Raw genomic sequence first — 18345 nt, forward strand, 5'->3', positions numbered from 1 at the left:
TGATTGAAACCAGTAAAAAACTGAAATAATTTTTATTTGATTTTTAGCATTATTTAGAAAGTTCCTTCTAATAAAATATGTCCAGAATAAAATGATATAAATATCAAAAAGCTAGATAAAAATAGTTATTTTCAGATTATATGATTATATATAGGTTGTATGATTATATGATGAGGAAAACCTAAATACATGAACCAATAAAGAAAGCTACCAGAATTAATAAGAAAATTTAGAAAACATGCTGAATGCGATATATATATATATATATATATATATATAAACATTCAATAGTTTAATTAGACATCAGATCAGAGCTCAAAAAACAAAATATTATTAGCAGTGCCTAAGCCCAGATCATGCCTTCTTCTAGTCACAAATCACTCTTAGACATTGTGAATGTTACACTGTTCAATTTTTATTTTTTTTAATTAAAACAAATTTTGTCTTCCATTTAAGTGTGCTGAAGTTTGTTCTGGAAGGCAGTAAAGTTACTGGTGGATCTCCTTGATCCTTCTAAGGTTTGTCTAAATTTCATTAGGGTAATTGTAGAGTAGACTTTACACAAGGGCTAATTTAGCCCTTCTTCTAGGGCATAACCCTTGTCAGGTCATTGTCAAACGGCCTGAGGGCTTGAAGAGGTATCTCTGCACTGGCTCGGTAGAATTGAAATATCTCCCAGACTTATGTGACCTTCGGAATGTGTACACCTTGCAGCTTCCCAGGAGTCATTCTTTGTCTGAACTCATGGAGCTTCACTCCATGCATGTGCAAATTAGTTTTAACCAAAGACTTAAAGGGACCCCTATATGGATATCTAGATTTCTTTCTTTGCCTAGCTCTACTCTCTTCAATATTTTGCCCTTCAGATTTCAGCCTCCTCTACCTCTCAGACCTCTGATTTCTGCCGTTTCACTATATTCTTGTTGGGGTATCATTCCTGGCACCATAATCCAGAAAATTCTCTATCCAGAAAGCCATGGTGATTGTAAGGCTCACCTCATTTGGTTTTCTTCCCTTAGGATCATGGTTCCATGCTACCTATTGACCAATGTCTAAAAACTGTTGTTTTATATATTTTGCTTTTCTTTTAGTTGTTTACAATGGGAGCATGAATTGAATCTAATCCAAATAAAACAATTGATATTCCATCCTTGCTAGAAGTTCTCTGTCCTCTCCAATTCTCCTTGAACCTTACAATCATGCTGCTTTAATCATAAATGAGTTAATTAATTTTTGATACTTTGTATGAGAGTCATGTTTTTAATTTTTTGAAAATCATCCTCCTTCAAGGTGTAAAAAATACTGCGGTTTTTCTGTTGTCATTGTAATTAGTCTTATTTCTTAGGTAGATATATAAAAGTATTTATGGATGAAATGATACAAAGTGTGGGATATACTTTTATAAAGTCATTTATAGGAGAAGGGATAAGAACTGGGGAAGAAGAAATGAGTAAAACTGTCATATGTAGATAACTACTGAAGCTGGGCGATCAATATTGAAGTTGGGTGATTAATTTATGGGGCTTATTACATAATTTTTTCTGAGAATTTATATTATAAAGTAGAGATAAAGACAGGTAGAGAGGGTGGGAGGGAGGGAGACGCAAGAGGGAAGAGATATGGGAACATATGTATATGTATAACTGATTCACTTTGTTATAAAGCAGAAACTAACACACCATTGTAAAGCAATTATACCCCAATAAAGATGTTTAAAAAAAAAAAAAAGACAGGTAGAGAGAGAGAGGGAGAGAGAAAGACAAGCATAGACAGAGACATTGAGAGCAATGGAACCCTTATTTTGTATTTCAGATTGGTGTTAGTGAGAGTCAGAAATTGTACTGCATAAAAAAGAACGATAACAAACATTAAATTTTAAAAAGTGGAGCAGCTCAAAGACTGCTTCTATAGGATTGTCATTTGCTGCTAACCTGAATGAAATGAGATACCTTCTGTTATAGGACCTAATGTGGTTGTGGAAATCAGAATGGTTCTGAGTGATATGAAAGCTCACTGCACACAGGGGTGAAATACTCCACAAGTCCCTGAGTAATGAATTACTGGCTTCTGACAAGAGCCAGTATCAATTTAACAGAAGCAACCAGAATTTGCAATCCAGAATATAGGAAATTATCATCTTTCTCCTCTGGCTTTCAGTTGTGAGTCAAAGGAAAGCACTGGGCAGCCTCAGGGTCGTGATCATTACACATGCCCTCCAGAGACAAATAGAGGTTGTCATGTGCATGTTACAGACTGTGAGGAAAGGCTGATGAAGCACTTGGAGCTGAGGACAAGTCGTAAACATTGGGGTAAATTGCTTTCCTGGAAACCTAACTTTCAGAGGTAATGCCAAGGTACTGAAAATGCTGAGTCATCAGCAATAGAAGGTCACTGTTGATAGCCCTTACCAAAAATAACACAGGAGCACCATGAAAATGAAAAAAAAAAAAAAAGAAAAAGTTATTTTTCTTAACTTCAAATGTTTAATTCTGGAGCACTTATCAGAAAACTGGCATGAATTTCTCCTTCTCTTTTAAAGCAGTGTCTGTGTCTTTGCCTGCAGGAGTAATAGCAGTGTGTACATGCTGGTATATATCTGCACTGGCTTTCATTAGTGTATGCTGCATAGATAATTAGAGAAAAGAGTAAAGTCTAGAAAAAATATGTATTTTGGAAGTACACTAAGACTATGATAGAATCTAGATTTGATGACACTTAAGCCCTATATAGTTTCTTTGCAAAGTTTCCCTTTATGATCTTTCTCCAGAGGTTGTTCTGGTGATAATGCAAAGGTTTGAATCACTGTTTGATCGTGAGGTTGCATTCGGACCACTGTTTAATGAGCCTCCAATTTCCACAGTGTGAGAAGATGCCCAGCTGCAGCTCTAGCCAGCCTTTGATGCATTCAGCTGGGAGTGAATCAACTGAAGTTCAAATACGTTTGCTAAACTTAAGTCATCTTTCTGGAGAGGGTTTGTGCAGGCTTCCTTCTGTAAAGTATACAGCAGCTTGGAAATTCATCTCCAAGACCCTCCTCGCTGCTTCTTATCAATACAATTGTTTAAGAAATTTCTTTGTCAAGCCTCCAAGGAGAATCATAAATAGGAACTCTTTAATTCTCAATGGAGATTTTCTGTTGGGGTTGGTATCATAAATGAAGAGAACCATGTATCCCTTCAGGTGTGTCAGGGTCTGAGAAGTTTGTGAATTCAGTAATTTATAAACCTCTCCTGAAGATTCTGTGAATACTCATCAGCATAATTTTGAAGTATGAAGGATAAGGAATAAAAACTGGAAAACATTAAGTAGATTAAAGAGCAATATTGGGTAATAAACAATGAACTATTAAATATATACATATATGTACTTATACATATATGTAGATACATACACACATGCCTGTAGAGAGTGAACACTATTTCAAAAGGTTTTAGATGTATAATTCCAGAAGCTTCCTTTCACATTAAAGCATTCTACAGAAGTGAGCATACTGGAGTCAAAAAATATACATATATGTTGATGTGTGTGTGTATCTTATGGGAACAAGAAAAAAAACAGAACATGAAAATAAGTGAAACACATAGTTTTCCATTTTCTTCAAATTCTGCTTTGAATTGTGTTTGTTTCTGCTTGATCCATTTATAGTCTCCAGTTCTTCCCAGGACAGTTAAAATGGTCCCATTCCAATCTTTACTGCCTCTGTCTTGTTTCCTTTTCGTTATAATTGGCAGTTGGCAGTTACTGTACGTGCGGTAACCCATCCATTCAGAGTTGTCATTCGGATGCCTTGCTTTTGGGGACCACTATTAAATTAGGCATAAGTCATTTTTCAGCAAAGAAGGTGACATTTTATTTCTGTAAGACCGAGAGTTAACTCATTTTGTGTGGGGGGAAGGGATATTTCCCGTATGTCTTAGAAAATGTACTGCTGTCTTCTGTTTCCTGACATTATGAACAATATAAGGGGGAACTGTGATTTGCTGCTTCTTCCTCCTTCACCTCCCGCCTCCTCTTTTTTTTTTTTTTAAACAAACCTGTGTTAGGTAATATCCTGTGCTATTCATTTTATAGATATTATCTCTAATCCTTAAGCAATCTGGAAAAACAGTTGTAATTATCCTTATTTTTCTGATAAGGAACCTACAACTCAGAAGTGTAAGTAACTTGGCCACAATCACATAGCCAGCAAGTATTTCAGGGCATTAGCTCGCACCCTCTGTCATGACTCCCTTCCCTTCCTTCTTTGGCAAACTATTCAAATGAAGCAGACTGTTCAATTTAGAAATATCTTCCTTCACAAATATAATAACCACGTAAACCAGAAAAGGAGACTACAAGTTTACAGGAAGTGTGGCTTCTATTTCTTTTGCAGGGGGTAGGAGGGTATATGGTCTCCTGTGCTTATATAGTCACTGTGCCTCTTCCTGCTCTTTAAAAGCAAGAGGTTACTCATTTCTCTGAGACTCAGTTTCCTCATCTATACATTGTGGGGATAACAGTATCTATGTCATACTCACATTATGCAGATTAAGTGAAATAATAAAGTGCTAAGTACATTGTCTGGCAGGTGGAAAGCATCTATAAATATAAGCTAAGTTTCCACATAATGCTAGGTGCTTATTCAAGTATTCAACTGAAGCATGTTGTGTGACAGGAACTTACAAAGTGTTGTAGGTCAATTATACTTCAAAAACAAACAAACTCATAGAGAAAGAGATCAGCTTTGTGGTTAGCAGAGGCGGAGGTGGGGGGAGAGGGAACTGGAGGAAGGCAGTCAAGAGGTACAAACTTCCAGTTATAAGGTAAGTATGTACCAGGGATGTAATGTACAACATGATGCATGTAATTAACATGGCTGTCTGTTACATAGGAAAGTTGTTAAGAGAGTAATCCTAAGAGTTCTCATCACAAGAGGAAATATTTTTCTATTTCTTTAATGTTCTATGTAGATGAGATGATGGATGTTCACTAAACATACTGCGGTAATCATTTCATGACGCATATAAGTCGAATCATTATGCTGTATACCCTAAACTTATACAGTGGTGTATGTCCATTATACCTCAATACACGTGGAAGAAAATAAATTTTAAAAATGCCAGTTCCCCCAAAAATGAATAAGTAGGATCATGCAAAAAACTGTAATTCAAATGAGATTGAAAAAGAACATGACTTAGAGGTAATGACCAAGAGCCTTGTGAGTGGAAAGGTGTTTTCAGAATAGCAGAATCAGCATCACCTGGAAAGTTGTTAGACATGGAAATTCATGGGAACCACTCCAGGCATACTGACACGGAATTTCCGGGCTGGGGCAGAGGATCTGTGTGAAAATCATTGACCCAGAGGTTAGAAAAGTCGATTTTTAATTATTTTATATAGTGCCTACCATCTTATCAGGGAACACTGTGTGACTACTGAATCCTCTGCTGCACCTATACAGTACGTATTTATAAAAGATACTGAGAGCTGTAAACTCCTCGACGCACTGATAGTCTGGTAGACATGTTTGGCCTCAGAGGGTAGGACACATACAGGAATTCAAGAACTAGTTTTAATTAGTTAATTGGCTTTGCTGAGTTTCTTTTCATTAACTGCCAAATCTACTTACTTAACCATGTTTAAACACATTAGTAAGCTTATTTCACAATAAATAACGTTTTTATAGCTAAATCAAAATATAAATTTCAGAGCATTTTGTGGATATATAACAGAAACATATTTTTGTCTCAGAAATACTGGTGGGTTTTTTGGGAACTTATTTTTTTGTTTGTTTATGCGTTTGGCTCTAAAGAACTGTCCTGGGAAGAAAAAGAAGAAGAAAAAATAACAGTGAATTGGTTTCATTAACATATGTCACACTGCAGACTAGCAAGGAGAACTTGGTAAAATAATGGCCAATATTTAGAATCCATGAATCCGCACAATTATACAATAATGGTTTCCTTTTTTCTCAGGAAATGCACACTGAAGTGCTAATTAAACTTCAGGCACGCAGATCCAGCTTGCTAACTTTGCTATAATCATGACCATGATCACCATCAAGCACCACTTAAGTACCCGTGATGTTGGGGCATTATGCCAAGATGCTGCAATTTATTAAAATGATGCAACGTATCTGGAGATAGAGAAAACACTCAGGCATGAGTCCTGATTACGTTTTTTTGTTTCCCCCATTCTAAAGTCTTTATTTACACTTGAGAGCAGGGTGCCTCTGAGAAAGGACGAGGCCATTGTGGTCGGATAGACCTGAGTGACCGTGGATAAGTGTTCTAACATCTTAGCAAAGTGCAGTTATGAAACTTCAGCACGGTGTCAGTTCCCTAAGATGTGCTCAATGACAGTATTGTTGTTGTTGTCCGAGCTATTATTATTACTATGTAACGAAGAAGGAATAGAAGCAGTTTAAAAAACAACCTTCTCACTTCATGCTGACAGGCAAGTGACTGTCTGTATCATCTTCCACAGACACATGAAAGGAAGTTAAAATAGTCTCTCTAGCTCCAATTTCTAAACACTCCAAAAATAAAGTGATTATGTTTAGAGAAGCAGACCTTAAAGGAAATTGCCTCCAAGAAACCTGAAGAAGCAAACACAGAATGCCAGGGCCATCACAACATTGTATAAAATGCTCCCAAGACAAATATGTTAGCTCAGTGGCCAGATGCCTTGACTTAAGGGGGCAACGTTTTCATGGCAAAGTGATTACAGCTTGATGGAGTCTTCTGTGAGCAAATTAGAAAAAAAGAAGTGAGGAAGATAATGACCTCTGCAATTAATTAAACTTCTTCAGGTTGCTAATTCTTCTGCAGGTTGATTAATAAAGAGTATATGCTGCCACACTTTCTAAAGTGTGAATGTATGTCCTCAGTCATGGAATAATCACACAGACAGCTCAAACAACTAGCTTTGTTCTTAAAATAAATGTTGCAACTTAAAGAAAGAGAAGTAGTGAGTCTAAATCTACCTTAATTCTTCTAAGATAAGTGAGCCAAGAATGTGAGATCAAAGGCACTGGCTCCATCAGACAGAATACAGCTCATCCCCAGCTCCGTCACTTAGTAAATGTGAAACTTTCTGAAAGCTACTTAGCCTTTCTGAGAATCAGTGTCTTCAGCTGTCCAATGGGACTGGTAACAGGAGGTACTTAGCAGGATTATTGGAAGAGCTAAAGGGAATCATTCTTACACATGTCTTGCACAAAGTAAGTCCTCATGAAATGTGAACTCTCATTATATTCAAGTTATACACAAAATAAGTGTATAACTTAGTAGGACGAGCATTCCACTCCTACAAATTATCCTTTATTGGTGCCTCTTTATCTTTTTTTTTTTTTTTGCGGTACGCGGGCCTCTCACTGTTGTGGCCTCTCCCGTTGTGGAGCACAGGCTCCGGATGCACAGGCTCAGCGGCCATGGCTCACGGGCCCAGCCGCTCCGTGGCATGTGGGATCTTCCCGGACCGGGGCACGAACCCGTGTCCCCTGCATCGGCAGGCGGACTCTCAACCACTGCACCACCAGGGAAGCCCCCTCTTTATCTTAATGCTGTATTGTCCTATCCCCAAAGAACAAGGAAAATCCCTTTCAGGAATAGAATTATAGAAACATCAAAGATAAATTTTCAATAATTAATAAGGAATCAACAATTAAAAACTGCTAATATAAGGTATTAACTAACTTCAAAAATATTTTCCAGGCAAAACATTCTCTGACGTAAATCATGCCGAAGTTTTATTAGGTTACTCTCCCAAGGCAATAGAAATAAAAATAAAAATAAACAAATGGGACCCAATCAAACTTACAAGCTTTTGCACAGCAAAGGTAACCATAAACAAAGTGAAAAGACAACCGACAGAATGTGGAATGGGAGACAATATTTGCAAACAATGCAACTGACAAGGGCTTAATTTCCAAAATATACTAATGGCTCATACAACTCAACAACAACAAAACGAACAACCTAATCAAAAAAATGGGCAGAAGACCTAGACATTTCTCCAAAGAAGACATACAGGTGGCAAATAGGCACATGAAAAGATGCTCAACACCACTAATCATTACAGAAATGAACATCAAAACTACAATGAGTTACCACCTCACACCGGTCAGAATGGCTACCATTAAAAAGTCTACAAATAACAAATGCTGGAGAGGGTGTGGAGAAAAGGGAACTCACCTACACTGTTGGTGGGAATGTAAATTGGTGCAGCTGCTATGGAAAACAGTATGGAGGTTCCTCAAAAAACTAAGAATATGGAGTTGCCATATGATCCAAAAATCCCACTCCTGGGCATATACCCAGATAAAACTATAATTTGAAAAGATACATGCACCCCTATGTTCATAGCAGCACTATTTACAATAGCCAAGACATGGAAACAATCTACATGTCCATCAACAGAAGAATGGATAAAGAAGGTATGGTGTGTATATATATATATATATAATAGAATATTACTCAGCCATCAAAAAGAATGAAATAATGCCATTTGTAGCAACATGGATGCAACTAGAGATGATCATACTAAGCGAAGTAAGTCAGAAAGAGAAAGACAAATACCATATTGTCACTTATATGTGGAATCTAAAATATGATACAAATCAACATATCTGTGAAACAAAAACAGATTCACAGATATAGAGAACAGACCTGTGGTTGCCAAGGGGGAGGGGGACAGGGGAGGGATGGATTGGGAGTTTGGGATTAGCAAAGGCAAACTGTTAGATACAGGATGAATAAACAACAAGGTTCTACCGTATAGCATAGGGAACTATATTCAATATCCTGTGACAAACCATAATGGAAAAGGATATGAAAAAATATATATGTATAACTGAGTCACTTTTCTGTACAGAAGAAATTAACACAACATTGTAAATCAACTACACTGCAATAAAATTTAAAAAAATATTTTCCATTTTCATACAAAGATTTCCACAATCTTTCCATAAATTGTCAATATCACCACTGAAATCAAAGTATCCTAATTCTTTCCTTCCCAACATTTGGAGCCATAAAATATGCTCCTCATCCTCATTTTGATTTTTAGCTTTTTAGGCAGAAAGGTTAAGTCTAAAATATCCAACGTTATCTTCTGAGATTATTAAGTCGAACCACGCTACGTGAAGAATATTTTGTCATACTCCTCTTATGCTTCCATTTTTTTTTTTGAAAAAAAAAAGAGGAAAAAGGCAAGTGCTTTAGACTTTTAAAAAAAAGTGTTTTTTTGGTCAGCTTTGGAAGAAGACCATGGCAAAAGAACACCTCATTTTGGGAAAATAGCACAAGGCAAAAACAGATCATCACTAACGGAAGCTAAATCACACAGTGGAGTTAAGCTACTTAGATATATTGATTCTGCAAGGGTAACAATGGATTAGAACCAACAGATTATAATGAGGATCATTTTGGTACCAAAGAAGCCCCTTTAACAATGGGCGTGCATTCGAATCGTAGTGTGATCATTACAGGCTCATTTTCCTTGCTCGTGTTCCCAGGATAAAGGCCTTAAAGGAAGCACTGGCATTTTAAATTGCTCAGTTTCACTTGTTGAAATTTTTTTTTCTTTCTTTCTTGGGCAAAATTATTTTCCCATGTTATGAGAAGAATGCTTTGGAGAGCAGCACTGTGAAAGTGCAGAGAACAAAAGGGATGGCAGCCCTGGAGGATTAGGCCACTGACAAGGGAAAAGAAATTACCTGTGGGCATTTGCTCCAAGGTCCCCACTCAGACATGACACATTCGCTGGGACACAGAAGAGAGCAAGACTGGGTTTCTGAGGGAATTTCATCCTGGTCGCAAAGGCTGTTATCCACTGCTCCCCCTTCACCATCGGCAGCATTCACGCATCTGCAAAGCAAGATCACGAGATAGCTTGATCGTTTAAAACAGTGGGGAGTAAATTTAAAATAGCTGTGATGTATCGTAATTACTTACCCCTCAGAGATAGTTAAACATAAAATAAGACCAGCAGAGAAACCAGGAAAAAAAAATCCTTTCTCAGCCAGTCCAGCTTTACTGAGTGATAACTCAGGGCAGAGCCCTTTATTCGGCAAAGCAGAAGGGACAATTGTCATCTTTGAAGAACTCTCCATCTAAATAGAACTATCTACAATATATTTACTCAGGTCTCAGTACAGAGAGAATTTTTTTTTTTTTTTGCGGTACGCGGGCCTCTCACTGCTGTGGCCTCTCCCATTGCGGAGCACAGGCTCCGGACGTGCAGGCTCAGGGGCCATGGCTCACGGGCCCTGCCACTCCGCGGCATGCGGGATCTTCCCAGACCGGGGCACGAAACCCGTGTCCCCTGCATCGGCAGGCGGACTCTCAACCACTGCGCCACCAGGGAAGCCCTTTTTTTTTTTTTTAATTGTAACAAATCTTGAAGACTCTCCTCTGAATAAATCCATCACTTTGTAATAACTAGACCTTTCACAGTTCCCGTGACTCTCTCAGACCTTTCCTAGACTTCTCTTTCAGAGTATCTAAGCTTCCCTAGTTTTTGTTTAGTACAATTAAGGTCATAGCAAAGTTATGCAAAAAATAATTGAACATATGTTTCTTTCAGGTATTTTCTGCATTTCAGTAAGGAATTTTCGTATCATAAACCAAAGGGCAATTAGCAAGCATTTTCATGCAGCAATTGAGCACATGCTATATAGATGCACATATTGTAATTGCTCTGAGATAAGTGCTGATGAAGATGAGATAAATAATCATGTTATTGATTCAATCAAATTAAAACCAAAGTGTTACCCGCCAGAACGGCTTAAATCAAAACCATGGTAAATATCAAGGGCTGGCAAGAATGTGGAGCAATTGTAGCTCTTCTCACGCTGCTGGTTGGAGCATAAATGCTTTGGCAAACTAGTTGGCAGTATCTACTAAATCTAAACGTATATATACTATGTAACCCAACAATTTCACTTCTATGTATATACACAAGAGAAATGTGTACAAATGTGGACCACCCCCCCAAAAATAAAACCTGCCTGAAAATGTTCATAGCACCACTATTTATAATCAACCGAACTAGAATCGACAGTAGAATATCTACAATACTTATTCAGCCACAGTAAAACAGAGAAATATATTGTGATAAACTCATTGAATTAAATGCTATAAAGTAATGAGAATTCATAAACTACTGTTGCATGAATGGAGCTCACAACCATAAGGTTGAACAAAAGAAGCTGGACACAAAAGAGTATATAGTCTGCATGGTTCCATTCACAGAAAGTTAAGAAATAGGCAATACTCATCTATGGTGTCAGAAGACAGAATAGCAGTTACGCTTGGTGGACTGGTTGATACCCAGGGGCTTAGGTAGTCCTGGTAATACTTTGTGTCTTGGCCTCTGGGTTGGTTACACAGGTGAGTTTATATTGTGAAGATTCATGGAGCTGCCCCCTATGCTGTGGGCATTTCTCTGCATTTATATCATATCCCAATTAGAAGTTCATATTTAAATTATTTTCTCAAAAATGTTTAATAAAGACTCGCTATATATAAGCCTCTTTTGCTAGGTGTTGGGATACAAAGATATTTATTACTAATGATTCATTTCATAAATATTTTGAGCGGCTTACTCTGCACCATGCCCTTACTTGGGTGCTGGGGTACAGAATTGAAAAAGAAAAATAGGGACAAGATCCCTTCTTCTTCCAGTGATAATGATCAAGGTAAAGGTGAAAACGACAACGATGATGAGCTAAATGATGCCATGTGCTGATCTGGTAATTTCCGACACAAAGCCACAACCAAGGAATAAACATTTTAAGAGGGCTGCGCTGGAGAGCTTTTGGTGCTCCCCAAATCACGCTATGCTGGAATGAATTACCCTATACATTCTGAGTTTCTTTTCTGCAAACAATATATTTTTTTTTGATTCAGGAAAACTGCAAAGTAGTCTATCAGCTGGTGCAAAATAAAATAAACTTTATGAGGTGCTAAGTAATACAAACTTAGATATTGTATAAAGCAGGTTAACAGAGGACAGTAAAAGGAGAGAAGATGTCGTGCCTTCTAATATAGGGAGGCAAGGTACAGAGTCATCTACGGACTTTAATTTCTTTTGTGGTAATAGTCAATAGTGGAAGGAGGGACCACGAAATGGCTTTAATGTCTTTCCCTGGGCAAACTTAAAAGCTGAAAATTGCTTTCCTTCTTGCCTGCACACTCTCAGCTGATGTTCTTTTATGATTTCACTGAAAAAGAAGAGGTAATACTTCTGGTCAGTGGTGTCCAGTTGAACACATGCATTAGTCTTTGTTCACTCCCAGTAAGCCACAAAAACAATAGTAAAGGAATTTGTTACAAAAAGACTAACAAAACAAAACAAAACAAAACAAAGGAGGGAGGGTAAGGCAGTATCCTACAAGGACAAAGAACATGGGAGAGGACAAAGGCAAAAATGGAAAATAGATGGGCTAGTGGTAACTGACTTAGCACACCCAGAAAACTGATCACTAAGCCTTCAAGGGAAAAGAAAGTCACTCCATTTACACATCAGAACACATGGAAAATTCAGGCATTTACCTTTGGAAATGTGAATGAAGGTGAGGTAGAAAAACTGGAGGATTTATTGAGAGTGTGTTTAAGAAGTACCTAAGCTCTCAAATCCCAATTCCCCAATTCCCAGAGCTAGGTGATGGCCCCAGCCCTGCCCCTGCAGGTAACTGAAGGTTTATTATCTGGAGAGGTTCACAAAACAGGTCTTTGGATTAGAGAACACATGGCCCAATTAAGGATGGGAACATCATATTGAAAACAGGGTTTAAGGAGAAGTTAACATATTGAAAAGAATGACTACTACCTTAGTGACTTAAACAATGCACATTTATTACTTTTCAGTTCTGTAGTATAGAAATCCAACATGGAACTCACTAGGCTAACGTCAGTGCTCTGGCGGAGCTGCATTCCTTTCTGGAGGCTCTAGAGGAGAATCGTCTCCTTACCTCTTTCATGTTCTAGAAGCCACCCCCATGCCTTGGGGCCATGGCCCCTTTCTCTGTGTTCAAAGTCAGCAGCCTTGTATCTCTCTGTGTCTTGCTCCTTTAGTCACATTTTCTGTTTTTCCTTTCCCATCTCCTCATCCACTTTGAAGGACGCTGGTGAATAAAATGTTCCCATCCAGAGGATCCAGGACAATCTAATCTTTCCATCTCAAGATCTTTAACTTAATCACAACTGTGAAGAATCTTTTGCTATTTAAGGTAACATATTCACAGATTTCAGGGGTTAGAATGTGGATATCTTTGGGAGCCATCATTGTGTCTACCACATCAGCCTTTTTTCATTGGGTTTCCCAAATACTGGTTGCTAGGATTATCTGTTTCACATGTGATTTAAGAAGAGCGTCTTCTAGGGGTCCTGACAAGCACAAGAGTAAAGACTTAGAAGACTGAAATTGAAGGTGTTCCCAAATGAAAATGCCCCTGTAGTTACATATCCTGCATCACCGATTTCCTTGCCATATCTCCCTTTGATCATCACCTTCATTTCCACTCAGGCTCATTACAAAACTGCTTTAAAGCATGTCTATATTTGCTATCTCCACATCCTCTCTCCTCTTCCTCCATTATTACCTCTTGGACTTACTTTAATCACACTTTTACTACCATTCCAGAGAAAACTCATATCAAGATCATCAACAGAGTCCCCTTTGCCAAACTCAATAGCCAATTCTTATCTTAGTAAACTTCTCAGAACCATTTGAAACAACTGATTACTCTTTCTTTTTTGAAAAACTCTCTTCTTCCCATTTTCTTGGTCTTCCTTCTAGTTGACTGGCTCTTTCCCAGTCTCATTTGTAAGATCTTTCCCTTTGCTCTAATCTATGAATATCTGTGTTCCCCAGGGCGCAATTTCTTTCTTTCTTATCAATATATTTCAGATTTATAGCTGACGCCTAATTTACACCCCCATTACTCTCTGAACTCCAATCTGTCACTCCAAGCCTTCTCAGTTGGAAAGCCAATATCTCAAATTTATTGTGTTCCAAAGCTAGCTTTTGATTTTCTCTCTCAAATTTGCTTCTAATATTTCTCATCTCAACAAATGACACCACCATTCTCATGATTGCTCAGGCCCTGAAACCTAGCAATCATCTTCGATACTTCTCTTTCTTCCACATTCTACAATCACTTTATAAGCAAATCCTGTCATCTGTACCTTCCAGATACAGTCCAAATGTGACCACCTCACCACCTTCCCTAGTACAAAGCCCGTCTAACCATCAGCCTCTCTCACCTGGAATTCTGGGATGTCATTCAAACCTTCATCCCTGCTGCTGCTTACACACCCCAAAATTCCTTCTCTATACTCCACCTAGCAAGGTCCTTTTCAAACGTAAATAAGAGCACGTCATTCACTCTGTCTCAGACCTCCCATAGCTTCATGATGCTGTTAGAAAAATATATTTTAACCTTATTTTAGAAGACTATACAATTTGAGTACTGACACCAGCCATATGGGACGTGGTGTAATCCATCTTGTTATAACAAGCCGAGAAGGTTCCTGCTTTGGAACTCCTTCCCCTTGGAATTCTCTTAATATAGATCTTTACATTCATTTAAGTCTCTCACATTTTTCGGGTCTCTGCTTAAATATTTTGCTGACCAGCCTCTCCAAAACAGTAGCCTCCATCACACCAATCCAATTTTATTTTTTTCTTGGCATTTCATAGCAAAGACATTCCATTATATAGTATTTTATGCATTTATTTTTTTCCCTGCTGCTCTAAGTTCTTTGAGGACAGTAACTTGTTTTGTTCACTTTTGCATCCCCAGCGCCTGATACATAGAAGGCAAATATTCATAAATATTTTTTGAATTCATAAATGATTGCTGTCATGTATGAACCATGAAGATGTCCTCTAGTTTGGAGGTTTCACCAAAGATAAACGGATAAACTGTTTCACTCATTATAACACCATTTTATTAAGGTCAATAATGGTTTGGAAAGCAATATGGCTGGAAAACCTGCTTCACACATATATAAAGTATGTAACACAGTGAGTCTGCGTTAGTTAGCTAGGGCTGCCATAACAAAATATCACACACTGTGTGGCTTAAACAACATACGTGTAAGGCTTGAGGCTGAAAGTCTGAGATCAAGGTGTTGGCAGGGTTGGTTTCTTCTGAGGGCTCTCTCCTTTGACTTGTAGATAGCCCCCTTCTACCTGTATTTTCACAAGGTTTTTTCCTCTGTGTGTGTCTATGTCCTAATCTACTCTTCTTATAAGGACATCAGTCAGATTGGATTAGAGCCTGCCCCAATGATCTCATTTAACATTAACTACCTCTTTAAAGACCCTGTCTCCAAATACAGCCACATTTTGAGGTACTGCGGGTTAGGACTTCAATACATAGATTTGGGTCAGGGGGACACAATTCAGCCCATAACACATATCTAGTGGTTGTGTTATTTTTATTATATCAGGCTTCATCCATTTGAGCTGAGAGGCATGGCTTAAAGGCCCTCTTGTTCAAGTGTGTTTTTCCTCAATCAACCTGCCACAATTCTGCCACGAGCAATTTATTCTCTTAAAGCTTTCCTTTCTCTCCTGAGACTTTGCTTTAATACTGCTAAGAGGCCAGGCTGGGATGAGAGTGAGAAGTACCACAGCTCATTTACACATATTACTTGATAAGCTAGCCTGGTCAATCATTTCTCAAAGCCATGAGAAAATAGGACGGAAGAGACACAGATTTACCATATGCTAACACATATATACGGAATCTAAGGAAAAAAATGTCATGAAGAACCTAGGGGTAAGACCGGAATAAAGACACAGACCTCCTAGAGAATGGACTTGAGGATATGGGGAGGGGGCAGGGTAAGCTGTGACAAAGCAAGAGAGAGGCATGGACATATATACACTACCAAACGTAAAACAGATAGCTAGTGGGAAGCAGCCGCATAGCACAGGGAGATCAGCTCGGTGCTTTGGGACCGCCTGGAGGGGTGGGATAGGGAGGGTGGGAGGGAGGGAGACGCAAGAGGGAAGGATATGGGAACTTATGTATATGTATAACTGATTCACTTTGTTATAAAGCAGAGACTAACACACCATTGTAAAGCAATTATACTCCAATAAAGATGTCAAAAAAAAAAAAGAGACACAGACTTTGAAGAAAAAGAGGTAGACGCCCAAGTTTGGCAGCCTGAGCAACTAGCCCCCAGGGGAACAGGCAGTGAACAAAGGGAAGGAAAGACAATTTGTCTATTAACCCTTTGCCTGGGTTGGTGATCAGGAGCACGTCTATGATTGTGGTAGCAGCTATTTCTTCCAACAGGCTTACCAGTGATTTTGCAACATTGGGACTAGGTAAGACTCAGAATTGGTGGGTATTGAATTACTGAATCAAGTAAGTTCACTGGTGTTGAATAACAATAAACACATAGAAGTAAGCTCTGCCTTGGCAACTGACTTCATAGATAACTTGATAGGGAGTTACCTGCTTTGGGCACCGTGTGTCCACTTGAAATGGAACTTCCTAAATCTAGCAAAATGATACACTACGCTCATGCAACTGAATAGTTGACCACACTGGGTTTTCTTCTTGATTTTACATACTAAATCATTGTTTACGATTAATATTTTGGCTTTTGCTTATTCATTCGCTAACATTTATTGCCTATTTTCCTCAGTTGGTAATAAAATTATCCTTCTTTCTTCCCAAATCATTTCTAAATAGACTTTTTTGATGAACTCAGGCCAGCTGTTTCCTTTGCACCACTGCTGTATTTACCAAACAAAAATGTTAAACAAACTCCCTCAGTAAATAACTGAGTATTCACTAAATTCTTTCAGAGCTGTGTTCTTTTTATATTAAAATATATCATTACTGTTCATAGGTATTCTCATATTAGTTTCCAAGGCTAACAGTGGAAATTATTAAAGGCCTTAAATTGACCTTTCAATGTACTGACATCCAAAATTAAGACAATGTCCATCAATTTTACTAACACAGCACAAAAGAGAGACATGGCATCACAGTCAGAATCACCTAATTTGTTAGCAGTGATGGCCACATATCACTGCAGGGATGTGGGCGTACTCCATGCAGTTGGTTTTTCCACTGCTATCATTTGCAGGAAATGTTAAGGATTGTGGCTGCGATGCAGACGGAATCCCACAATATACATGGCAGCTCAAGGCACATATACTTCCAGGGATACTTAAAGATGACCCAAAGCCAGAGGATATTGTGTGAAAATCAGAGTGTACCTGGATAAGCAACACTGTTGTTTTTATAAAAATATATAAATTCCACTGCCACATTTCCCCAGTGTCTCCATTTCCACACACCTGATTTTCCTAGATTGCATTCCTCCTCCACAGCGCAGGGACCTCAGCTCATTGTGGATTTTGCATGGAGACCAGTGTTCTACAACCCAGGAATACTGATTGCACTCACTGTAACACGGGACTGCCTCGTGTACCTGTCAAGAATAGGAAAGGAAAAGAAAATTATGTGGCACTATCCAAGTTATGGAAAAATAGCCTATCTTTTAGTAAAGTCGGCTGAACAGAACCCAAGAACTCTACTCTGGCCCCAAGAGCCAAACTGCATTCCCCAAAAGCAAGATATATTTGGCTTCTCTGAAATTACTGACTTACCTAAAGAAACATACAGGGGAAATCAACTAGAATATGATGGCATGCCTTTGCAGAAGAGAACAAAGGACAGTCCTTACCTACCGCCAAGAACAGGAATTCCATTACCTTTTCATTTCCTCAAAGAGCTCACACAGCATCTATTAAGATGGTCCAGCTCTCAATTATATGGTATACTGTATTCTCAGATGTACTTTACAATGTCAATTGACACAAATAGAGGTAAGGCAAATTTACTCTTGAATATAAGGTTCTTAGAAAGCAAAAGGCAAGTGGTACTATTTGCACCAGAAATTTCTTTTTATGTCCCCAAATGATCAATGCTAATAGGCAATCATTTAGCCTTCTGGGCATTGTGGTTTTATATGAATTTAGAGATGTGTAGGGTGTTTTCAGAGCATAGCTAGAACACACAGACACACACATACACAAGACAAACACACACATGTTAGAGGCTGTGCATGATTACTGACTGTGAATATATAGAGATTTATAGTAGAAACAATAAATACAGTCAATGAATTCTTAGGTTACTTCCTACGCATTTATTTGTGATGATTTTCTCCTGAAATTTTATACCATTGGGTGGTCAATTGAATTTGCCTCTTCAAGACTGAATTTAAAAGGCGTTACTCCTCAATAGTGAACACAGCGTTCTCCCTTGGTAAGAAAAAAAATTGTTGTGTCATATGATATGTTACTCTAGATCACAAAGATGGCTCT

General features: G+C 38.3%; 1 protein-coding gene across 2 annotated transcripts in view; it reads right to left on the minus strand.

The window, feature by feature from the left end:
* The window catches only part of THSD7B (thrombospondin type 1 domain containing 7B), a 1218744-nt gene that overhangs the window by 88241 nt on the left and 1112158 nt on the right, over positions 1-18345 (minus strand). For both annotated transcript variants that reach the window (XM_030883051.2, XM_060302483.1), the window contains 2 exons: positions 17314-17447; positions 9698-9848 (listed from right to left, as the gene is read on the minus strand). In XM_030883051.2, coding sequence (XP_030738911.2) covers positions 9698-9848; positions 17314-17447 — 285 coding nt within the window. The remainder of the gene's footprint in view (positions 1-9697; positions 9849-17313; positions 17448-18345) is intronic.

Source organism: Globicephala melas, chromosome 7, assembly GCF_963455315.2.
Source record: "Globicephala melas chromosome 7, mGloMel1.2, whole genome shotgun sequence".
NCBI classification, from domain to species: Eukaryota; Metazoa; Chordata; class Mammalia; order Artiodactyla; family Delphinidae; genus Globicephala; species Globicephala melas.